General features: G+C 37.3%; 1 protein-coding gene across 1 annotated transcript in view; it reads right to left on the bottom strand.

Moving 5' to 3' along the window:
• LOC134375081 (rho GTPase-activating protein 20-like) overlaps window positions 1-22,834 on the bottom strand; it is a 111,267-nt gene extending 88,433 nt beyond the window's left edge. Inside the window, exon 1 of the mRNA XM_063093234.1 lies at window positions 22,730-22,834. Within this exon, the coding sequence (XP_062949304.1) occupies window positions 22,730-22,834 (105 nt within the window). The remainder of the gene's footprint in view (window positions 1-22,729) is intronic.
• Window positions 22,835-26,990: the final 4,156 nt, after the last annotated feature.

Raw genomic sequence — 26,990 nt, 5'->3', positions numbered from 1 at the left:
AAAGGTCCCGGCTGAGCAGCAAAGCCATGTCAGCTGCACGGCATCTTCTTTGTTCCTAATGCAATCCTTAGTGGTTACGTTCATACCAAAATGAGACCTTCTCTTGACTAGAAAGTGCCCCTCCTTTCTTAAATGTCAGGAAACACACACACAGGACAAACATGGAAAGGGGAGTAGGGAATCGAGAGAGGTATTTGGTTTGAAGAGTTCACTTTAGATACAGACCCCAGTGGAAAAGCCTTTACAGTTTTTTTGGTTTATTTCTCCAGCTGACCCACTATTAAAACCAAATACACACACCAATTTATAGGGGAATAAAAGGAGGAGGATCCAGGAGACAGGCTCAAGGGCGAAAGCAATTTCTTACAGCTTAAACCAATATGAAAAATCAAGCATACAGCATCAAGTATAAAAAATAAACCATATTTAGTAATATATACAAATATGCACAAACACACATGAAGGAAATACAATAATAGGGCTTTCTTTGGCTCTAGATCATATCTTTCATTTTACATTTTTATATGCAGAAATGAGAGCTTCTTAGACAAATAAAATAGGTTCATTTTTATGCTAAATATGCAATATTCATAAATATCAAATGCTTTCACTAGACTTAAGGTTTTTTTCTTAAATTTAAATGTTTCCCACTATAGCCCCTAAGATCTAATTTCCCTGCCATGGCAGTTTGTGTCTGCATTTTAAAAGCATATGCAGAAGCCACCACCTGATTTAGCAATCAGGCTGCATACTGCTGGAGCTTTCATTTGCAGGCACCTTTGAAGACAGAGTGATATTTAATACTGAATAGAAGCAGTCTTTTCATCTCCCACTGTTGAGTAATTGCTTCCCCCTTCAGAACTGTAGCATGAGTTATCATCTCTGACTTGCTCTCTAAGTGCTATGGCCAGCATGGAAAAAAATGACAAAGAACATTATGGGCTTACTCAAGGGAATTGGATCTTTACTAACTGCCAAGGAGAAATCGTGGCTAGTCAGACATAGCACAATGACATACAGCATGAGAAATGACATATGTTACTGGGCCCTAATTCTAGGAAATCATTTCTACTAAACATCCTCAGAATGTAGAAGCTGAACCTTTCTCAGCATCAAACACACCACAGAGAAATCATAGCTGCATATGGATGGTGTTTATAATTGTACATATATACTTGAGGGAAACCATATATTTACATATTTGCTGAAAAATATATATGTATATATATAATTTGCTGAAAGTTACTGTTTACAGAATACAGTGAAGGTCGGAGGTAAAGAGTGCTTTCTCCTAGACTCTAGGATGAGGATGCTTTCAGAGTTACCTATTATCAAATTGGCTTCACATAAGCTGTCTACCTAAAGATGATACAGAAGAAAATCCTATCAGGTTTGGCCCACAGTGTCTACTGTCTTTTGCCTTTAAAAGGCACAAAATATAACAGAAAAAGCTGATAAGGATAGTGGGGCAAAGCCCGGAGAACAAATTATCTTAGGCATTTTTCAGCCTGCATCAAAGAGGGAAGAAATTAATATGAGAAAGTAAATAACAGGCCACATGGCCTTAAGTTCAAGTAGAATGTCATTATATATAAGCATAAAACACATATTGAAAAGAGGATTTACAATTCCACTTCAACATCACAAACATTATTCTAGTTAAAAAATAAAGTCGTTTTGTCAAATATACCTTAATAGAGCTGGGAAGAAAGAAAAAAAATTACACACACACACACCCTTACCTTTGCTTGTCTCTTGTTGGCTTCTCTTCTGGCCTCCCTTTCTTTCAGTCTTTTCTCCTACAAGTAGAGGAAGGAAATTACCGACATATAAACATCTACTATGTGTAAAATAGACTACACATCCATTACTGTTTTATTTCTTAAAGCTAACTGATATGTGGCATTAATTGTTCAATAAATATTTACTGAGTACCCATGATAAGATGGGCATTAGTATCTGTCATCATGAAGTATATGTCAGACAGATCTGGAATCAAATCTTAGTTCTATCAACTTACTGGCTATGCAATTTTGAGCTACTTATACTTTCTAATTCTTATTTTTCTCATCTAAAAGTAGAAACAATAGGAGAACACCCATCACAAAGCTGATACAAGAATTACATAAAATAATATACCTAAGAGGTTAGTACAACACCTGATATTTACTTGTGGGCTGTTAGACTAAAAGGAAGAAAAAACGCAATAAAGACTATTTCCCTTGCCCTTGATCTGAAAACAGAATTTACAGAGGATATGAAATCCTCATCCTAGGGATTCTTAGGAAAGTGGCAATTTTTTCTTAAGTAAAAAACAATGAAAGGTCATTCTTATAAAGTATGTTATTTTATTAAATTGCTTTATAATTTCCCCATTAGTTTTCCATTCATCACAAAATAGGTAGAAAATGTCATACCAACATTTTCAAATAAGAAAAAGAAATAAGCACAATTTTAAAATGCAAAACAAAATGACTCAGCTTAAGTTGAAAAGAATGCTGTTTTAATTTTTTAAAAAACCACAAAAATTATAAACTATCTTCACCTCCAAACATAAAGTGTTAATAATAAAAAGGCTATTCTCAATCCTAAGTATATGTATAACTTCTTTTTTTATATTTTGACGAACTACTAGGTCAATGTAAAAAGTGAATAGATAGCAAATAATTCATTTTCATGAAGTAATATGAAAGTACAATCATGATTCACTATTACATTAAACACATATTAACATTAGAATGAACAAGTTTTCTAAGTCTGGGCACTTTTTCATTATCATTATGCTGTATGTATACATGACTTTCTACAGATTTGAAAATCATTTCTAATCCATACTCTAAAGACATACCTGAGGCTGCTCTGCTGCTCACAACATTGAGAAGGACAGGAATTGCTACTACACACCGTGTCTAATATTTATAAACTCCTTTATGGTAGAGTGAGAACATATGAGGTACTTCAAAAAGTTCATGGAAATATTCATATTAATCTTCAATTCCATTTTTCCATGATCTTTGTGAAGTACCCCTCTAAATGTTAAAAGTCGCAAAGGAGGTTAAACACCAATTAATGCAAAGAGGATGGGAGTCCACAGAGCTTATAGCTTCCGTCTCTATAGCTTCAGATTGCACAGTAGGAAAGCTAAATTCTAAATGAAACAAAAATTCACATTCACACAGCTGTGTATGTGTCACGCCTCTCGGTAATACATGATGTTAAATTATTCTGTTTTTGTGATTATACTTCTTCTTCCCCAGCTTTAGAGAAAATTGGTAGTACTCTGACTTCCAAATAAAACATACAACTGACAGGGCAGGTAAAACTTAATGTTCAATTACACAAGAGGAACATTCTAAAGATTCCTTGGAAGTTTATTATCAAAAAGCTTAGTTAGAAAGAGAATGAGTTCAAACCTGGGCCTTCATGTGCCAAGTCTAGTGCTTTTTCCAATACATTCTTATGCAAATAAAAATGGTAAATTAAGCTTTGGGGTTTAAACATCAGTAGGTGTGACTTTAATAACAGAAGAAAATACCTAGTATTATTTTAGCAAGCAGCCAATTAACGCAATAGTATCAAACTCTATCCCTGAATTGGTTCTCTAAGGAGATTATGAGAGCTGTTCTGCCATTAAAATGAAATAATCTTGATGTTTCTTCAAGCTGTGGAAAAAAATAAGTTAATAGATGGCAGTTTCTAAACAATTTGCACCCAAAATTTTCATAAAAGTTGGAACCCATTACTGATTTTCTTTGAGTATTAGCAGACTACAAAACATATAAAAGGAGCAAAAGAATATTAAAGAAATAATTTGAAATAACTGATCATGATTATGCTTAGTTTGAGAGCTGGCTTTAGCTTGTGGATGTTTGTATTTGTAATTTTCTCTCTTTCCCCCACCCCCGCTATTTAATCCTACTATCTACAAAAAAAAGTTTTCCTATTTTAGATACTAAAATTAAACATAACAGTACTTTATGTTATTCTACAAAGATCACAATGACCTTCAACTGTTCTGCTGCTTAAACTACCTTTAAAACTACACCTATATGAAACATCAAATAACTACACAGAGCAATGAAATTGTCCTTTCATAAAAATTTATTTGTCCATTAGCACATAATTACATAGTAATAATTACTGTTATTTTTCTTACCAACAATAGCTCAGAATTCTTAACTATCAACAATGTGCTGGGCATTTCACATATCAATTTGTTTTTTTTAATGTTTTTAAATTTATGTAACAGAATTTGTGAGATATTATTATTTCCATTATAAAGATGAAAAAATGGAAGATCAAAGTAATTAAGTAACTTGCCTGATATCACACAGATAGTGAGTGACGGACTTGGGACCAAACTGGGTCTGTGCAGCCAACGACCTCGCTCCCTCACTCCAGTACACTATACTACACTCCATACTCTTCCATTAGAATGTTCATTTAGCTTTGTAGATTCACATATAGTGTTTCTATCTTATCAACATGTTTTAAACAAATGTTGCCATTTCTTTCATCATTAATAATTTAGTCTGCTACCATACTGGTCTTTTCACCCTGATAGCATTATTTTTCTAACAGCATTTTATGGACAGTACTTAATTAATTTCTGCCCATCTCCTGTGCAGAAGAAAAAGATAACTGACCACATTTGACAGTCACACAAATTTTTGTTGTAATTGTTCAATAATGGGCCTTCTCCCCACACATTAGAGTATCTGAAAATGGCATGTCAAAGTTGCAGATAATAACCTCAATATGCTATCAGAAAAACCCTTTCTACAGAAGTAAACATAATCTCTGCACTGGGACTTTTCATCTAGCCATTTCAATTATGGCAGAAAAAAACATTGAGAATTTTCTATTCTATTGAACTCCAGTATTAATTCCTTATAGTCACTAAAGAATATTTTTAATTTCAGATTTAAATTGGATTTCAGAATTCACATGTGCATGCCAATGGGATCATTTTCCCTTTCAAGTTTTCTGCCACAAGTCTTGAATGAATGAGGGACATCAAAAGACTTTCACAACATTAAAGCAAACATGATCAAGACACGAAACAGAAGTCCAGTAAAGACAAAAAACTTGCAATATTGGGTGAAATAAAAGGAAAATAATTAGAAGCAAATCACTAGAAAACTTTTCTTTCTTATCTGAAAAAGCTCTGTTAGTACTTTGAAAAGAGGCAAGAGTAAACAACTGCCTTTAAACAGAGGAGCAGAAGAACAGGAAGCAGAATTATAGTAATCTAAAATTTGGGAAATAGATACAGTGAAGAGAGTACAATCTTTCTTTGCTGAGGTAGGGATAAAAGAATTCACTTTTTTTAAAGAAGGTTTATGACAAGACATAAAGATAAAAGGTTGGAGTATAATGACTTGAGGGAAAAAGTATAATTTAATTTTATTAGATTCAGTGACTGTCCCTCTCCCCCTATTACATGTGGTTCAAATGCTTTAAATCCTTTATTTTTCTATTTCATTTTTGATGGCATATTGGTACCAAAAGCTATTTTATGTCACCAAAAAAAATGACAAAATTTTGTCTTTAGTTCTGCCATGCTACAAATGATTAAATATAAGGAGAGCATGAAATTCGATAATGAAAATCAAATTCGCAAGGGATAGGAAAACAGAAAATCACATTTCAAGGTACAAAATACTCCCTTTATAGATATTATACTTCTTTTGGCTTTTCATACACTATAGGTCCTTAGCTTCCAGAAAAGTAGCATGAAATATGAATTTCATCGGCAGCCAAGTCTATGCATTTAAACTTTTTTCACTCTATGGTGATAAGTAAAAATTTGTAAATTTGGAAATACGACTCATTTTTCAGGAGGTGATGGAAGCATAACCCATTTAAATGAGTATCGGGCAACCATGTCAATTTGGTAAGGAATTGAGTCCCTGCCTATCACATACAGAAGGAGGGGTCATGTATCTTAATTTCAGTATTACAAAAACCTCTTCATCAGAAAAGAAAATTGGCTCAACAACAGTGAGTAAAAGAATGATTATAAGAATTTTAAATTTTAAAGATATTCTCCTGCTGTCCAAGAACAAAATCCCAGTAAACCTAAATCCTTCCCAGGAACTCAGGACACAACAAAGTTCTTTGATCTGTTACCTATTCTACAGGGTTTTGCTTGAACAACAACAACGAAAAAGTGGTCTTCTGTATACAAATTTGTAACACTTACAACAAAGATATGAAGATGGGGGGATAAAATCAACATGGAAACACTGGTTCACTAGTTAATTCCTTGAATATTTACTGAGCTACTATGTGCCAGGCCACAAGGTGGGCTCTGAGTTTACAGTAATGGGCAAGCTGATAAGGTCAGCCTCCCATGGCCTTTTAGCCTATGACCCAATCCAGTCAGACTCCTTGATTCCACTAGTACCCAATTCTGCTCCCACCCCATCTCCAGCTATTCACCATTAATCTAACAACCAGCTCACCTCTCAAACACCATACGGTGTTTTTTAGTTTTTGTTTTTTAATTCCACAAAACAAGAATAAAAATAGAGGTAATAAACAGCTCAAAGACTTGCCATACAGCTGATAGATAAGAGCTATGCAATACTGAATATTTGTCTCATTTCTGATGCTGGATATAATGGAGGACTCAAGAACCAAGATGCTGAACTGAATGCCACTAAATGCTATAAGCTCATGAGATTAAAAACAGAAACCTCCCCCAGCAGATATTTCCAAATCATAGAATTATAGGCAACGGTTTTGCAGTAACAGGGTGGCTCTCTCCTTTTTTTTTTAAATAGTAAACCTGGCTGTGATGGTGGCAGGAATGGTTGAAACTGAAAGGGGACAGGGTTGTACAGAAAAGGAGCTCTTTTCCTCTCATGTAAATAAGCTTTATTCATAACTTCCACTTTAGAATTAGGCACCAGATGTTTAGTCCCTTGCCCTCGTGATGACATTTCTGACCTCAGTAAAATTTCATAAGACCACGTGAGCCAGACCAGCCTGATGTTACCTCAGACACATAAATGGCTACAGCTACTAAAAAAATAGATTCTGGTACTGATACCTATATAGCTCTGCAATGAACATTCAGGGAAAGGTAATATTAGTATGGGGTCCTAAACTATACTATAGTACTAACCAAAATGCTTATTTTGTTCTTAAATTTATTTGAGATCAAGGAGCCTGATCTGGAAATATGAATAATTTCCATTATTTGTTATTCCTTCTTCAAAACCCTGCACTCCTATTATCATCCTCCACCTTTTTATTCACTGCTTCAGAGTTACCCTGTTGTAAGAGAATGCCTGATGGTTTGAGACACGCTAACAGCGCAGCTGAATAGTTAAAAACACAAAGTCTGAAGAGTAACAAAGACCTTGTTAAGAGTCCCAGGGCTGCTATTTCTACGTTGTCGGGTCTTAGATACATTACTTGACCCTTCTAAGTCTTAGTTTTATCATCTGTAAAATGAGGCTAACTCACTTATTTCAGAAGTTAACTGTTACCATGTAATATAATAGTACATGTAAAGCCCTTGGTGCAGGGCCCAACTGAGTAACTGCTACTTGTTATTGTTAATATTCTTGTTACGACTATTCCTAAGATGCCAGTTTATTGCTTCCCGCTTTCTTGAGTATCATATAGATTTGTGGTTAAGTTACCTGGTCCATGCCAATTTAATTCTGTAACAGCAAAACAAAATAGATTTTCTAAAATGTCCTGACTTTAATCCTTTCCTGACTTTCTAACATTCATGCTGCTGTTAAGTGGGACCCAGACCAGTGCTGTACCGTCTTTGCAGGCAGTCCAGAGCCACATCTTGATGTGTTTATGTTATCTAAATATACAATCCAATATAAATAAGGCACTCAAAGCAAATTTCAAAGGAATGAAAGAACTTCATAATAAATTGTTTCTCTCCATCCTCACCCGTGATAACAGATATTATCACCCTAAATACAAGTAATCTTTCAGAGCTAAGAATGATGACATACACTACAGAGCAGAATTTCACTCTATTAAAGTAAAAACTTTTCAGTGATGTGATCCACAGCCCATCTTTCAGTTCTGATTGAATTATAAGAAAAAACATTGTTTCCATACAAGAGTAGAGCTTTGTCTTTATAATTTACTAATGGTTTCATATGCAAAAATTATGACTCTCACTATATTTTTACTTCTGATGAATGGTTTCAAGAGATTCTGCAAGAGAAAATAAAAGTTACAGGCCTAGTTAAATACAGCTACCTAAAAATGCCAGGCAAAGTTGAAGACTGGGATGGTCTCAGAAGAAAGTGGTACTTAAAGGCAACAATGAAGACTCATGAAGAGAAAATAAAGCTAAGTGATCCAAAGCAGCTGCAGAAAGGCCCTGAGTCCACAGAGTGAGTAGCTGTGAATTCTGGCAAGTGGTGAGCTGAGCTGTATTTCCAGTGATGCCATGAAATTATATAGCTTATTTCTTTTGTGTTATAAACCAGCTAAAAAAATTTTTTTTTACTATGAATATTCATAAGATACAAAGCTAACTGCCACCCCTCGTGCCCATGATGTGTGGGCCAGATTCACACTGGGGCATACCCATTACCAGAAATTACTTTTGTACCCCGTGTCCCCCACCCAATTATCCCCCAACCCCCCTCCTCCTCCCCCTTCCCCCCCACTCCTCTTTGTAGCCCTAGGAATGTTCCCTCCCTCTGTAAGACCAATGCATTTCTGTGGTCTTTCTTTCCTTCCTTCTTTCTCTCTTAGCTCCCACATATGAGTGAGTACATGTGGTATTTATCCCTCTGTGCTTTGCTTATTTCACTCAACATGAGTTTTTCCAGGTTCATCCATGTAGTTGCAAATGGGAGTATTTCATTCTTTTTTATGGCACAGTAGTATCCCATGGTGCATATATACCACACTTTCCTTATCCAAACATCCATTGATGGACATTTAGGTTGGTTCCATATCTTGGCTATTGTAAACAGAGCTGCGATGAGCATGGGAGTGCAGGTATCCCTTCGACGTGATGATTTCCATTCCTCTGGATATATACCAGAAGAAGAATTGCTAGATCGTATGGAAGATCTATCTGTAGTTGTTTGAGAAACCTCTATCCTGTTTTCCATAGTGGTTGTACTAATTCACAGTCCCACCAACAGTGCAGTAGTGTTCCCTTCTCTCCACACCCTTGCCAGCATTTGTTATTCACCGTCTTTTTTATTATAGTCAGTCTAACTGGGGTGAGGTGGTATCTCAATGTAGTTTTCATTTGCATTTCCCTAATGACTGGTGATGTTGAGCATTTTTTCATGTATCTGTTGGCTATTTGTATGTCTTCCTTTGAAAAATGTCTATTCAGCTCCTTTGCCCATTTTTTAATTTGGTTATTTGTTTTTTTACTGTATGATTGCTTGAGTTCTACGTATATTCTGGATATTAATCCCATAGCATGTAACTTTGCTAACTTCCCTAAAATCTTTATACCTCTTACACCCACAGGAATTGAAATCAGTATGTCAAAGAGATGTCTGCACCCCCATGTTCACTGCAACTTTATTCACAATAGCCAAAGTATGTAAACAACCTAAGTACCCATCAACAAACAGATTTTTAAATTGTGGTATACATATATGTGGAATACTATTTAGCCTTAAAAAATCAGGGAAGACTGTCATTTGTGACAATGTGAATGAACCTAGAAGACATCATGCTAAGTGAAATAAGCCAGGCACAGAGAGACATATATCGTATGATTTCATTTATATGTGGAACCTAAAAAGGCAAACTCATGGAAGCAGAAAGTAGAATGGTGACTACCAGAGGCAGGGAGAGAGGGGTAACCAGGAAGGAAAGGGGAGATGTTAGTTAAAGGGCACAAAGTTTCAGTTAAGACAATAAGTTCTGACGATCTATTGTACAGCATGGTGACTATAGTCAATAATAAGGTATTATATATTTCCAAATAGCTAAAAGAGAGGATTTTAAATGTTCTTCCCACAAAGACATAATAAATATTCGAAGTGATGGATATGGTAATTAGCCAGATTTGATCATCCCACAATGCATACATGTAATGAAACATCACATTGTACTCCCTCAATATATACAACAGTTCTCTGTCAATTGAAAATTAAAGTAAAACTAAAAATAAATAAATACCTCCATTTTCTAAATCTTTAAGACAAAGGTATTTACTTCAGTCACAGTAGAAATTACACAGCTTTCAGAATTTGGTAGATGAACCTGAGTCAAGAACAGGTGTAACAGTATGGAGGAAAAATGAGTGGGACAAGATGAGTACCTGAGTCCTACATTACAAAGATTGAGTGCATATCCAAAATGACGGGGCAAGGTTGTCAATTTTTAAAAGCAGGAGCACCTACTTCCAAACAGAAACATTAAAACTAAATTCACTTACATATTAAATATTCTTATTCTTTTAAACCAAAAATATAATCATGAAATATTTTTGGGTTTTGTTTGGGGGTTTTCTTTGGTGGGGGGGGTGGCTGGCTGATATGAGGATCTGAACCCTTGACTTTGATGTTACAAGGCTGTGCTCCAACCAAGTCAAAATTCCATTTTCCAAACAGTAAAGGGTAATTTTATTCCCATGACTTAACTAGACCTTAACTAGTTAGAGCCAGAGGATCTCACTGATGACCTGGAATTAACTGCCATTCCCACAGCTTCATTTTTCAGGTTAGGCAAATGCAGTCCAAATTGGTGACTGGTAATCCAAATTACACTAGATAATGCCATACTCAGGACTCAAATACAGGTATTCCGCCTTACAGCCTAGTACTCTTTCCACCAAGCACCACTGCTTCACTATGCCAAACCTTAAAACTTGCCATTTAAAAAAATATTCCATGTGTCTTATTGGCAAAAATCCACTCCATGACAATTTGGAGCGTAACTGATTTCAGCACCTACATTGCGTCTTATGTAGGCTGTCATAATAAACACACTAATTTCAAAGTGCTAACAAATATAAAATTTTCTCTAATACACAGAAATATATTTGTGTGAATAATAATTTTATTGATGAAAATACCAAGAAACCAATCATGTATTTACATTAACATAGCATAGAGAGAATTATTCTAGATATTTCCTTGTGCTTCCCCCCACCCCCAGGCTACATAATATTTTCAAACTCTTATTTGGAAGGTATGCCATGGGCTGCCTTGTGCGAAATATACCTATTTTACATAAAATAGAAAGTTTTCACTTGTTTAATAAGACTCTTTTAGTTACAGAAGTACTGACTTCAAAACCCATAGTATGTGAAATTCAGATGATTTCTCCCATGACTTTGTCAGCCCAAAACTGCTCTGTTGAACCTTGCTGTGAGACAGTCATTGAGACAGTTTTAAAATCATGTTATATTTTAACAATGTTGCAAAAAAATATTTAACAGCTCAAAAATGAGTGAAAATAGAAAACTGCAGAACAATCTATACACAGTATGCTAACTTCATATAAGAAAGTGAGAAAATAAGAATATGTATTCCTATTTACTATTTCCATAAAGAAAATAGAAGGATACATTAAAAATTAATAGAAGTAATTAGCTATAAAGGTGGAAATATCAGTAACACAGACAGAAGCAACAATACTCAAAGTATAAGGTTTTTTTAATCATCTTGACATTGGAACCACGTGAATATATTATTTATTCCAAAAAATTTAATGTTAAAAAAAACAGAGGTACAAACAGCTGTTGTGAAATGACAGCATATACACAGTCAATTATGATTTAATTATAATCTTCCTGAGGACAGAAGGACCCATGTATTTTAGAAATTCCACCTTCACAGTCTAGGGAATAGCCTAACACACAAATGCCATGTAATACATGTACAATTAGTCCATTAAAAATTGACTTTTGAAAGGTTTCAGAAACAATATTCTACAACCTGAATATAGTAATAACTCCCACAATATGGGAGAATAGAGAAGGCAAGGAAAGGTAAGGGAGAAAAAGCTTTATTTGATGAAAACTCTTCATATTTCTTTTACTGTTGGCTATAACTTAGAAATAATGAAGGGTAAAACATTTCTATGTTCAATCATCTCCTGGATAAATACTCTAAGACTGTAAGCTGAAACATGACTGGCTGCTGACACTCAGTATTATAAAAGATTTTAACAACAAAATGTTAATGCCAAATTTCAATTTTAAGTACCATACTAAAAGAAGCAATAAAAGAAATGTTTAGTTCTCTCAATAACATAAATATCTAACAATTGCAACCAGTATATTTCATGTTCATTTGTACTCCATTATTTCTGGAATGTTTTTTTCAACATTCATTCCCAACTGAAGCTATCTTAAATATCTACTTTTTTTTTTTTTTCATCAAATACTACTGTGTAGCTGCATCAAATCTTAAAGAAATAAGAATTGCTGCTCTATTAAAAAAAAGAAAGAGAGCATGTATACTGGTCCATCAGTTACAAGGTCAAACAGGAGTGAAAAACTACAAGAATCCTTTGGTTAACTGAATCAGGATACAGTTAACAATGCCCACATCCAAAGGCTTAAAAGTTTCTTAATACAGAATCTAATATTATGGCATTCTCAAGTATGATATTGTGCTATTCTGAAATCATTCATTGTCTCAAGGGCATGCTGCAGAAAGTTCTTTAAAAATGTAAATCTGCTTTATTTAATTGATCCATTTATCTAGCAAAATGTCCACTTTCAGGGAATGAAGTAGTATAACAGAATGATAATATCATGTGTGACCACAATCAAGTATAATAAACGGCCAAGTTTAAGGCCACCAGGGCACATTCTTTTTTATATAAAAGCACTGTCTCTTAGAAGGTTTCCATTTTTTGTAACAATAACAAATTTAATCTCATATCTATTAACAAGTAATTATTATAGAAAGAAATTTAACTGCTAAGTTGAATCTGCAAACACCATCAATGTCCTTCAGCGGGTGAATGGTGAGACAAACCTTGGTAAATCTATGCCATGGAATACTACCCAGTAATAAAAGGAACGAAGTTTTGATACACACAACTTGGATGAATCTCCAGAGAATAATGCTGAGAGAAAAAAGCCAGTCCCAAAAGGCTACATACCATATAGTTTTATGACAAAATTATAGTAATGGAGAACATGAGATCTTTCTGTATTACTTCTTACAACTGCATGTGAAACTACAATTATCTCAAAATGAAAACTTAAAAAAACACAGTAATATTACTTGGGTCACCTCAGACTAAAAGCAGATTTACGTGACATTCTCAGAAACCAGTCAGTAAACGAAGATTCCCCCAACAGAAGGTCAAAAGGAACAGATAAAAGAACAAGACAGCCATAGAAAAAGAACTGGCAGTGAAAACAACGAAGAAAGTAACATAGTCATTAATAAATAGCTCATGAACATTTAGATATATTTCGTGACATACTAAATTTGACTCAGTATTAATTCAAGATGGAAATCTTACCCGATGCTTTGCCTTTATTTTCTTCCTGTACTCTTCTTTGTCAAATTTGTCCTCTTCCTGAAGCCTTCCATTTGCCTTATCCAAGTTGATACCACCTGTGCTGTCTTCTTCCTCAGTATCCTTCATGATGGATTTCTGCATTTGTGGCCACTGCTGAACCAACTACAGACAGAAAAAAGGTCAAGTGTGGGGCAGGAAAAAGAAAAGCCACAGAAAACTATTTCCTTTTGTATGATGATTTTGAAACGGTGCATTTAGCCACTTTCTGCCTTACAACCTGTATTTCTTAAACTTTCTCGCAAACATCAAAATTAAAATGAGCAAGCCACAGAAAAGACTAGCCTGGTCAAGATAAAGTAATGCTGCAATAACCCAATGAGAACTGAATTAGAAGAAAATTTCACAAAATTATTTGGAGAAGGTAGTTACAGAATAGAAATGCTTCAACATCTTCTTGGTGATCTTAGTGTCCTATTCTCCATATGACTCCCCTCAAAATTATCTGCACAGAGCAGCACCCAGGCTGACTAGCATCTACCTCCTATGGGCTACTGTGGCACCTGTGTGCCTCTAACACATATCTCATAATACTGTGTTTTACTTTCCTGTTTTTCTTACAAGAATTAATCTCCTTGAGGGCAGTTCATTTGTCTTGTTAATTTATTCTCAGAGAATCAACATAGTGTCTGGCACATATTAAACAGGTGCTCAAAATTGATCAATGAATCACTTATCAGCCAATATTACAGATAAGGACTGCAATAACTAAATGTAAAGGAGAAAATTAGTTTTGATTTCACAGGCATGCTCAAATCCACACAATTTTATTCACAGTTTATGGTCAGAAACAAGTGACATAGAAGACAGGTCAGTGACCTGGGAGTCAGGGGACCTGGCTGAATATCCTGGCTTTTTCACTAGCCTACTGCATAAACTGAATAAATTCCTTAATCTCTGGACACCTGTGTCCCTTTCTAGAAAAATAAAGTTTATTTGACTCACTAATTTCCAGGTCTCACATTGCAAAACTGCCCTAGATAATTTAGACAAAAAACGGTTCCCTTATTTTATCTAACAATTAATTGCCAGAAGGATTTAATAGCTGCTACTATTTTGAAAGACTGCTAATTAGCCTGTAGGCAAATGGAAATTGTAGGCACATACATCACAGGTTTTAATGCCTCCTCTCACTCTTGTAGCCACACATTCTTCAAGATGAAATTCCTATCGAGTCTTAACTTTTGGCAGATAATGGGGGTGACAAATAATATCGCATGAGCAGCCATGCTAGCAGTCACTGACCCTAAAGAAGCAGAGAGTGGGATCAGTTGTGACAATAAGAATATCATCCATTACTCAGGCTCCTGATCCCTACTTCTATCATAGAGAAGAACTGGTTATCCCTCTGTGGGTTGAACAAAAAAACTGGTTATCCCTCTGCGGGTTGAACAAAAACTATAGCTCCTTTCAGAGCTTTAGCTAAGAAGATACAGTATGGGTCATGACTACAAACAGTTCCCAGAAGCAATAAGTATATATTAAAACATTTTACAGTTAAGGATTTATACTCATGACGGAACTAATTGGTATAATCTGTGAAGTTAAATTTAGTCGCACACTAAGGAACCTCATTATGCTAATAGCACTCTTCTTATTTTACAGTGAACATCAGATGTAATGTGACTATATTCTAGTTTAGCCTCCTTCTCAGGTGCTGACCTCTTTTTAGTAATTTCATAAAGATCCATTATTTATCATTTATATAGACTTCCTCTTCAACTTCTAGCAACTTTAAATTGCACTCTATTTTGTTACTTTTTTTTTTTTTTTTTTTTTTTTTTGGTCTTTTTGTGACCAGCCGCACCTCGCTCAGCCAGTGAACGCACCAGCCATCCTTATATAGGATCCGAACCCGCGGCGGGAGCACTGCTGCGCTCCCAGCGCCGCACTCTCCCGAGTGCGCCACGGGGTCGGCCCCTATTTTGTTACTTTTCATCTGATTTATACACCTCAAAATAACATCCAAATCTTTGTTAACTTCAAAATTAAAAGGAAACATACTCCACTGGATATAGACTGCTTAAGCAGCATTGATTAGTGATGATGAAATACATGATGTGATACATTATAGTCAATATGAAAAGCTCTATTATTTTACTGGAATAACAGATGATGAATCATTCATTCAACAAATTTTCTTATGGGTTTGTTATATGGTAGGCACTGGTCTAGGTGCTAGAGATAGAACACTGAATAAAGACAACAAAATACCTTCCCTCCTGAAGAAGTGGAGTGGAAGAAATTGACAAAAGTCAAATAAACATAGACTATGAAGTCACAAAATAAGTGCTGTAAAGCAAAATAAGCAAGAGTGAGGAAAATGATTTTATGGTGGAGGTAAGGTGCTATTTGTGCTGTATTAGGATGGTCAGGGAAACCTGTAGGCTGGTGAGAATGAGGCCATGATATGATATTCAGAAGACTCTGCCATGATGATTAACTAGTCATCACTCCTTAAATAAGTCACTTGACATTCTGGATCTATTTCATCATTTAAAAAACAAGATAATTACTATGTAATAGAGTGAGCTTTCATGAGTAACCTATGAGTGGTAACCCCTTCCCTACGCTATGGTTATATACGAGCATTTACAATAAGGCCAAGGTAAAGGAAAGATGAAAACAGGAACTTAGGTGTCTGAGATTACTTTAAAGCAGAGAATTCCCTCCCATAGCCAGGCCAGCAAGAAACATGCAAGTACAGCATCTAAAATTAAGGAAGTGCAGAGCAGAGGCTAAAAGTCAAGCAAAAGCAGCTGTGGTATGCAGTTGTTGGTATTCTTGTGCTTATTCCCACTGAACATGTTGATAATACCATGATGAGAAAAAAAACACAAAATTTAGAAAGTTCAAAGCCAACTCTGTGTCGTTATCACCAAGAATTATCTGAATTTATTGTCAATAAGGCATCCTTGTCCACAGCTGTAGAGCCGATGAAATACCTACAATAACAGTGGAAGGAACTGCCCAACATGCTGTAAAGAAACAATTTACTCTCGTTAATGAATGGCAAATCAGCAGGAGAGTCAAACTCTTCTTAGTACTTGGAATGTACCTCAGCAACAAAGCATCTACAGAATCTTACCTCTCCTTCATCGGTAAACGTTATTTTCTTGTTCACTTTAAAATTTCTCTTCATTACTTTTTTTGCTTCTGCGACTTTGGTCACTTTTTTCTTGACACTGGATTTAGAAGGTTTCTTCTGGGCCGGCCCCGTGGCGCACTCAGGCGAGTGCAGCGTTTGGGAGCGTAGCGGCGATCCCGCCCTGGGTTCAGATCCTATATAGGAATGGCCGGTGTGCCCACTGGCTGAGCGCGGTGCGGGCAACCCTTGGGGCAACACCACACCAAGGGTTGCGATCAAAAAAAAAAAGAAGGTTCCTTCTTCTGTGTGAGAATATATAAAAAAAACACAGATGATTAGGGAAATGGTTGTTTTATATTAACAATTTAATTCTGGCAGTATGCTTTCCAAAACAGTGCATTTTTACTGTTCATTGGCTAGTGAAAAGCACCAAAATCACTGTCCGGAAATAAAATTATTAGACTTATTAACTAATGACCCTCCCCCAAAGCAAAAGGGGTTAAAGTATAAAAAGGAGGGATATTAGACATAAATAATCTTTATACTTCCTTCTATTGCTAGAATTGTGCTATCTTAATAATGTTGAGCACTAGTAACTACATGATAATGTAATAAATGGACATAAAGTATCATCCAGCTAAAATATAAAATTAAAAGTATTTTTAAATTCCGAAGTGCAAACATTTAGACTAGGAAACTGTATACTTAGAAGGCAAAATGACTGCAATACACTGTTTGCAACTCAACATTCCTCCTCCAATTATAGTAATTTATTATACGAACACTGGAAAACATTCTTTGATAATTAAACTGTGTCCAAAGGTGAGATGGAGTAACAGTACTTAAGAGGACACATTGATCAGGACCTAGCTAATACCCTAAAATCAGTATAGCAAGAAATTAAAAATTCAAAGCCAGTGCTTACTTATGCAAAGTGAATGCTGAGTGACCCACATGAGATGGGGAATAGAAGAAGTCACAGAATAGCCTGCTTTGATGAGACACTGACATGAAGTAACTCATGCTTAAGAAGGACTTAAAGTATTCTCTTCAAATTAGAGCCAGTAGTACCATTGGTTGTACTTAGTTAACGAACTTAATGCAATTTCCATTAGATGACTAGACAGAATGAATACAAGTCTTCAGTGTAATAGTTAACAAAAGGAATTTGACCTTAAGCTGTACCACTTATGAGCTATGTGAGGGCAAGTTACCTAACCTCTGTGCTTTGGGTGTAAATTAAGGATAATAATAGTACCTATCTCAGTTTTTTGGGAAGATTAAATAGGAAATGTAATAAGCTATACAAAAAAGTGTTCAATAAATCTCAAATATCACTATTATATGTTGTTTTATGCTATATAAAGAGATTGTGCCAGCTGTCTAGAGGCTTAATTTGCAAAATACCAGACTGTGAGCTTCCTAGTTGGTTGATTTTTAGTTCTGTACCATAGGGAACAACCCAAGAAAAAGAAAGAAGGAAATGATCTAGAAAACAAGAATTATTCGAAGCTTCAGGGAAGATGTACATTGGTAACAACTATTACATTATAATAATAAGTAAGCAAAAAAAAGAACAATTCATTTAACAAGTAGATGTTGTTAAAAATAAAATTAAAAACAACAAACTTACTAGACTAGAGGTTTGTGACAATTTACTAATGTATTATATTTTCAGATAATGATTGTGGTTACAAAAATCAGCTAGTGCATCTACAATAATGTTATGATTTAAGCACAAGAAAATCGTTTTGACACCACAGTCTCATTTATGTGGGTATTAATAACCACTGCTAATAACACTGCTTTTGTATTTCTGGTTCTTTATAGATGAAAACTTTAGTATATAATAACATTTACTTCTCATATTAAATATAATAAATATTCCCATATTGTTATATATTATAAATATTTATTATAAATATTTATATTTATAATATATAATTAATAATATATGTTATATATGTAATTTATAATATAATTTATAATATTTATTTTAGATCACAAATCAATTCATATTTAACAAGCTATTAGCAACTTCAATACATATTGAAACTTATGAAAAGGATAAATCGCTTCTAAGGCAACAAACTTTTATTCTATCAGATACATACCTACCTCCCAAAACTTCTACAAAAAGAAATTAAGTTTGTTTTAGATTTCTGCTTCCCAAGGGACACCCCCATCTCCTCCACCCCCCAGGAGTTTGACTTCATGAATATTACCCACTGGTGACATCAGGCCCTAAATTGCTATGCCTGCTCCTCACAAGCCCTTCTCCACCACTGTTCTCTAAGATGCATGATTATTGTTCTTCCTCAGTAAATATGACAATCCTCATTTCCTTATCTCACTTCAAAGAGCGATTGAGTAAGTTGTGTGACAGTAAAACTCCTAAATTCAAAGGGAATAGCATAGCAGGAAGCTTGTCACCCTATACAAGTTGCTACCTGTATGGTCCCTGTGAGTACAGGGGATTAATAAGACCCCCACCCTGCTTCCTTCAGTCCAGTCAGTACTGCAACACCTTCTTTTCCCCACAAAGGCTTATCAAAGAACACCAACACAGCCACCAGGGTTGGCAATTTCATTACTGACTCCTACTTGATCTTTTTGGCTTTATGATTAGGTCAGTTCTTAAAGATCCTGGGTTGAATGATCTTCTTTCATCAGACTTCATCTAATGATAGAAGGAATGCTGATCAAATTGTAAACTGAGAGGATCACTATAATGTAAACATAACAATTAAACAGGAGTAATTTATAATCATTTAAATCGGTAAACTAAAAGAACTAGGAAATGACATAGCAAACTTTCAGAGGTGATGATAATGCTCTGTATCTTTATGAAAGCTTGGGTTATACAAGTGTATACTTTTATCAAAACTCAGATGTTACACTGAAGATGTGTTCATTTTATTGTACATAAATTTCTACCACACATACAAACACACAAAGAAAGAGTCCTATAAACAAATACTGAACTCCAGTCGATGCCATGCAAGCTGGAGAGTATAGGGGAAAGTGGAATGACGTTGGCAACTTACTCTGAAATGCACTAAATAAAAAAAGATGCATGAATAGTTAATGTTTTAAAGGAGATATGGTAAAAGGTTAATTGTAGAATATGGGTGGTGGATATTTTGGTGTCCAAAAATATACTTTTTACAACTTTTCTGTAGGTTTGAAAATCTTCAAAATAAAATATAATAGCCAGTCCTAGGAACAGGAGGAAAAAGTCATAGAACAATGATACCAAAGACTGTCAGAACAGAATAAAGGTCAGTCAGAAAAACAATCCTGCAGAGTGGAACCTTAGAGTGAGATGGGTCTAGTTGAAGAGCTTTAGCGAAGTCAATAAAACTGCTAATGTTACCTGAAAAAATTGAAGGTATTTGTATCTTTGCCTTTTTTTATGTTTAATTTTGGTTCCTAAAAGGTATGCCCCAACACCCCCACACACAAAAAAGGTTATATTTTTTATTTATTTTAGGGAAGCCATTGAAAAATTACAAAACTACACCTAAATAAGAGGAGTAAGTTTTAGTGGTCTATAGCACTGTAGGGTGAGTACAGTTAATTTATTGTATGATTTCAAACAGTTATAAGAGAGGATTTGGGATGTTCCCAAAACAAAAAAATGATAAATGTTTGAGGTAATGGATATGCTAATTACTCTGATTTGATCATTATGCATTATATACACGCATCAAAATATCACCCTGTACCCCATAAATATGTACAACTATTATATATCAATTAAAAGTAATAAATTTTAAAAAAGGAACAGAAGTGAATGAGAAGAGAATTGTTTATCATATTTTCCTGATAGGCTGTGGCTTTGCTTTGATATCCTAGAACTATTCTTCTCTCATTCAAATACAAGGGCACTTCAAAAAGTTCATGGAAAGATTTGCATTATCTTTTAATGCTATTTTTCCATGAACTTTTGAAGTACCCTCTTACATACTGAGGGTCAACAACACAGAAGGCACCACAGACCATACTGGGGACCCAGCAGTTCAAGAGCAGTGGGCTTCCAACCCTCATGGGCTCTATCCATGGAAAAAGATACTAAACCAGTGGAAAACATTAGCTATTTAATCACACAAATGTAGTAAGTGATAAGAAAAATATATACAGAATGAATAAATATGTGTAATAGGGTGACTGCCCTAACTAGTCAAGGGTAAAGAGGGCAGAGCAAGAAAAACTTCCTTTCGAGACAGAGATGTTTGAACTCAGTGGCAAACACTAAAACACTGCAGCATTACTGACACAGCGATGTACAAACACCTGGGTTGTCCACTGATGATGTATTTCACATATGGCTTCCAAGAGGATCTTACTCAATGTTATTCTTATTAATTTTACCAGGTAATGCATGACATGTATTCTGTAAAGAATACTCAGTTAAAAAGTTGCCTTTCGGATCCTCTTCAGCAAACTCAGTTTCCCTCCCAAGAAGCAAGTGTTGTTACCAGTTTCTGTATTCTTCCAGAGAGATTCTGCCACACTGAGGTATATATGAAAAACACAAAGGTACTGAAAGAGCTACCCCTGCAATGAGTAGCCTAGTTTACATATGTTCATATACATACGCATTTATATATCTAGGATAGGTTTCTAAAAGTGAAAGTGATCAAAGAGTAGGTGCATTTAAGTTTTGAAAGAGATTTCCAAATAACCCTCCAGAGAAGCTATACAAATTAATACTCCTGCAAAAAATTTAAGAAGAATTGAATTTCCATACCTACTCCAACAAAGTATATTATTAGGCTTTATGTCTGCCAATCAACTAGGTGAAAAAAAATAATATCTCAGGGGAAGTTTTAAGTTGCATCTGTTATTTATGTATAACAGAACATCTTTTGAAAGCATTATTTTTCTGTGTGCCAGTATTTCTAATGAATTCCTAGCATTTTATTTATCAAGTTGTGGAATCTCTTCATTTGTTAAAGATTCTTCAGTATTTTCCTGCATCTCATCATTTATGTCCAGACTTTTGCCATAAAGTAATTTTTTGTTGTTCTTGTGTGAAGCAGAGATTTTTAGTTTTTATGTTATCGATTTTACTATTTTTGAAAATGTTTTCAGGATTCGTGACATACTTTATAAAAACTTTTCGAACTAAAAGACTTTTAAAAAACGAAAACTTTTAAAATGCAGATTTTACTCTTTTAGAAGTTTCAATATCAGCTCTTGACAAGATAAAAAAAGTACTCAATACTTTTTATATTTCAGTTCATTAAGATGTAAAAAATATACAGGATACCTCCTGCTAGAAAGGAGCTGTATTTTGACTACAAGACTTTATATTATTGGAATAAGAATGAAATGTATAGCAGCCAAAAAGTATAACGAAAGACAGCCGACAAGACGTACATCAGTCATCCTAAATCTACTGAGCTACAATAACTCAAGTACTCTCTAATTTTAAATTAAGGACCCTATTTTTTTTGCAGCTGGCAGGTACAGGGATTCAAACCCTTGACCTTGGTGTGTTATCAACATCGCACTCTAACCAACTGAGCTAACCAGCTAGCTGACACACTATTTGACATTTTATTTTAAACCCATTGACAAAATCTTTTCTTAAGAAATAAACTTATTGCCTCCAAAAAGTACCAAAAGTATTGTGTTTGTAAAAACTATAGTCTTAAAATTAAGAGCCACCTAACAGGTATAGTGTTTCAGTTTTGCAAGGTGAAAAAGTTCTGGAGATTGATTTCACAACAATGTGAATGTACTTAACACTACTGGACTACACATTTAAAAATGGTTCAACTTATAAATTTATGTGACTTTTACCATAACAGAAAATAAAATTTAAAAAGTTAAGAGCCACCTAAAATACAACAGGACATCAGTTTCAAATGTTATTACAGGAGCAAGTCTGTCTTTTCAGAATTCCTACACAATGTAAACTTGTTAAGACAAGCTTACATGTTATAGCAACAGTCCTAGAATTATACAAAACTAAAGGAACCCTTTCAGCTGGAAGATGGGGAGCAGAATGGACAATGAAAGGAAAGGGCACAACAGACACAGGAAGGATTAAAGACCCTTAAGTACAGATCAACAAAAATTATATAAACCAAAAATATTGTTGCCCCCGCTCAGCATCCTCACCTTCTTGGTGCCGGGGCATCGGGCGATGAGAGACACTCCTGTCAGGGAAGAGGAGCGCCCCGGCTGCCCCCCCAGAGTCTCCTGCTGGGGGGACATCGCTTCCATGAAGAAAATCTTCAAGCAAATCCCATTCCAGGAGGAGGCTTCGCGGTCATGTCTGCGGGCTGGCGGCCGGAGGGACGAGGACGTGCGGGCTGAGGCGCGGCTGCCGCGCTAGGCGGGGCCCGGAGCTCCGGGTGTGGGCAGCGCGCCTCCCGTCGGGGCCATGTGTCGCCGCCTGCGCTCGGCACCTCCAGCTGAAGGCAATTACAGCGGTGACCGCCTGTCAGCGCGGCAGCCCGCCCGCCGCCTTCCGCCGGCCTCTGTCCACTTCCCCGCGGTGCGGCCTGCGGCAAGCCGGGCATCTTTCTATATATATTCGGGCGGAGGCGACCGGCTGACCTTCTCAGTCTGCGACTCCGACTGGGTTCTGCCTTAGTGAGCTCACCGACCCGTGTCAAGCATGGGGGCCTCTAGTGCACGGACAGACACCTGTCCCGCCGCCCTGCCTCCTCCCAACCGACCCTGTCCCTTCCCGCCCCGCGACCGCGACGGAAGGCATCGCTGCAACGCGTGCGTCAGCGGAGCGGTGGCGACCTCAGCCTGAACGGAGGAGTTGCAGTGATTCCTGCCTTGCTTTCAGCGGATTGCGGAGGGGAACCTCCCTACCCCCACCCCCCAAGCCTGAGGCCTCGAGATGGAGCGGCACGTCGCAGAGTGCCGCAGCTGTACAAATTTGGAAGCCCACAGCATCGCCTGAACTCTTGTGCAATCCCGAGCGCTAGCCTGCCGGGGTAGCCCTGCCCGGTCTGCAGCCTCCCGTCTGCAGCCCCTGCACATTCGCCCCAGCGGTTTCCGCTGCCTGCGGGCTTCAGGGACAGGGGCATTCCAAACGTGAAAGTGCAATTAAGGAACATGCAGGCAGAGAGAGGATGCTGAAATTTGGCTTAGCTATTGAGAAGGCTACAATATGTGGAAGTGTTCATCAGATATCGGCGCTGAGAGCATAACTTCCTGTCAGCCCAAATAGTGGCTTTTTTTGTTTGTTTTGGTTTTTTTGTTTGTTTTTGTTTTTGCCAAAGAATAATCAGAGGGAGGGGATTTGGAGATGACCCGGGTTGAGTTGAGTGTTGCTGCACTTTGTCGGACTGGCTGACTGGTGCCGATGATTCGGTAGGTGGCATTCTTCCCTTGGAGTCAGGCCTGCAAAGCGGCGGTGGATTTGTGAGGAAGGACACCGCTCTATGATACTAGGTTGTTGAAGGGGGGTGGTTTGTTTTTGTGGTAAGGAGGAAAAAATTGAGGGTTCCTGCTGGGTTGGGCTGTTTTTAAGACAGGTTGTAGAAGAATAGGGCTCTGGCAGGCCCTGATCCAAGCAGGGATGCTGTCCAACACACACACACACACGCACGCACGCACACGCACGCGCGCGCGCGCACACACACACACACACACACACACACACACACACACACACACACACACACACACACCATCACCACCATACCCTGGAATTGTTTATTGTGGAAATAACGGGGAGAAAATGTTCCAGCCCGTTTTAAGCCTTGTCCACATCACACTGTTTAAAGTAGGCTTACATAGGCTTTATAAATCATATATATGATTTGTGAGTAATATATAATTGTGTGTATGTGTAGGTATGTATATGTATGTATGTTTTTCATGGTGACTCTTTTTGCAACTGAGACTGCTGTGCAATGACAGGACTTTACACCTACCATAGGGTTTATCTTGAATTTTAGGCTGCAGAGGGCTTTGCAGTTCCTTTCATTCTTTGTTGAAATCATCCTCTTGTAACTTAGTCTTTTTTAATTGCTGTCATGAATGGAGCTTCCAATGTTCCTTATTCTGCTTCATTTGTTTTGGTGACATTTTTCTCCTTCTAATATTTCATGCGATTTATTTATGTTTGGTGTTTATTATCTGTATCTCAGAAAAATGCAGCTTCCAGAAGGCAGGAATTTTCGTCTTGGTTATTCACTGGTGCATCCCAAGTACCTGAAGCAGTTTCTGGTACAATAAATGTTGATTAAATGAATTAATGAGACATACAGAAGATGTGAGATAGATCTAGAAGAGCCAGACTGGAGTTGGTTGTTTCACTCAGAGCCCCATGTATTATGAGGTGTTTCTTTTTGCAATAAATACCTCATGCTCCAAATCAAAGTATTGTTTTTACTGCATATATTAATTAGTAAGTGCTTTTATTTTAAAATCCATTAGTTTTGGTTTGCATAGAAAACCGTCCCACCCCACCCCTATAAGGAGTTTTGAGACAGGTCTCACTTCCTAAAGAAAATTGAGTTGGCTCAGATTAATATTATCACCACAGCAATGTTATAAGAGCACAAATCTGACACATCACTCTCCTGCTTAAACCCTTCTTTGGCTCCTTGTGATTATAGGATAAATTTCAAATGCCATAGTATGATTGGCAAGACTGCATATAATCTCACTCTTGCCACCACTTCTTACTCTTGTCACTCTTGCCTCTCTTCAGCTCTCACCCTCTTCTCTGTCTCATTGAACTCTTTGTAATTCCAAGAACTCACCTGGACTTCACACATTTTCATGACTTTGAATCTGCTGTTCTCATTGCATGGGAAGTTTTCCTTCTATATTTCCAACCCCTGTTACTTTGCACTTACATATCTAGTACCTGGTGCACAGTAAATGCCCAATAAATATAAGTTGAGGAAATCTTCAAGATTTGAATTACTAACTACCTCAGAAAAAAAATCTTCCTGACTTGGCATTTCTCCTTATCTCACTACCTCCACATACCAACCACACACACAGGATTAAGTGCATCTTCTGTAGTGGTAACAGAACATTTATTAAGTGCTTACTTTATTTAGCATTTTAAGTATATTAATTCATCTCCATCTTTATAATAATCCTATGAGGTAGATTCCCTTACTACCTCATTTTACAGATGGGGAGAAACAAGCCACAAGGATGTTAAATAATGTGCTCAAACAGCTGATAAGTAATCAAGCCAGGCTTGGAACTTGGGATGTCTGCTCCAGAATCTGTGTTCGTAACCAAGAGAGGCAGAAGGCGTGCTCCTGCCTTCTATCATTGTCGTGTCAGGGGTAGGCTTGGTGTCTGGAAAAACCCATAGTGCCCTGCCCAGCCCACCACGTTTGGCCTGGCCTGACCTCTCCTACCTCCATGACTGGCTCATTTTGGGCTGAGGCAGTCAGTGTAAACAGTGGCCCTTGGCACAGCCAGGGTCTGTCCTTTCTGCTTGCCACTCTGAGTACCCTGGAGAACAGGCATACTTACTTCTGTGAACCTTTAAGGTGGTGTAGGCCATAGCCATGAGCAAATGCTCGCCCTCCAGTAAATAGATATCCGAAGGTTTCAGGGCGAGGCTGAACGGGGCCTGCAGGAAGAGCAGGTGTGGGAGATGCAGGCTTGTCCAGGCTGAGTGCTGGTGGCCTGAGCTCGTCCCACTGGGAAATCACTTTGTAGCGTGGAGCCCCCCAGCAGAGGAGGAGGTTCTCCATGAGGCTGCCTGAGACACAGTCCTGCAGCTTCTCAAGGGATGAACTCACATCAGAGGGGTTTGTCTCCCAGAAAGAGGGGCTCCTGCAGGGCTCAGGGCTTCCTAGGGCTATTCCAGGATAGGTCCTGGTTGGGTTGGTCCATGATTCTGGCCCAGAGGCCCAGCTTCTTGCATAGGATAGGCCTCTGCAGGGCCCAGCTTGTCTGCCCAGCAGGGACATGCCTATGCCTCCTGTGGTGTGGGGATCATGTGGGTTCGACTGGGAGAGTCAGGCACTGTGCAGAAGGAGGGTCTCTAGCCTGGGGTGTCCCTGTGCAGCCTTACCTCCTTGATGAAACACTGAGTGAACCAGTTTGACTCCCTTGGTTGTCCTGACAGAAGGAACACAGGTGCTCAGAGTTCCCTGGGCTGGCCTGCAAAGCTCCCAATTCCAGGGCCCTCTGGTAGACAGTTTCCCAAGGGCAACACTCCTGGTGGTGGCCAGGGCTCTGTCCAACCTGCCACCTGCCCCCTGCACAGATCCTTGAGTGGCCAAATTTCCTTAGCCCTGGTCAGCCTAGATCTGACCGTATCCCCCTGCTTCTGTCCCTCCAGGTGAAGGGAAAGGAAACCAAACTTTAAACCCATCAAGAATCCCACATTCCTGAAAAGGATCCAGCCAGTACCAGGCCTCTCACCATGGCAGGAGGG

The sequence above is a fragment of the Cynocephalus volans genome, chromosome 4 (genome assembly GCF_027409185.1).
Source record: "Cynocephalus volans isolate mCynVol1 chromosome 4, mCynVol1.pri, whole genome shotgun sequence".
Classification (NCBI taxonomy): domain Eukaryota; kingdom Metazoa; phylum Chordata; class Mammalia; order Dermoptera; family Cynocephalidae; genus Cynocephalus; species Cynocephalus volans.
The sequence above is the reverse complement of the archived record's forward strand: the minus strand, read 5'-3'. Positions and strand labels throughout refer to the sequence as shown.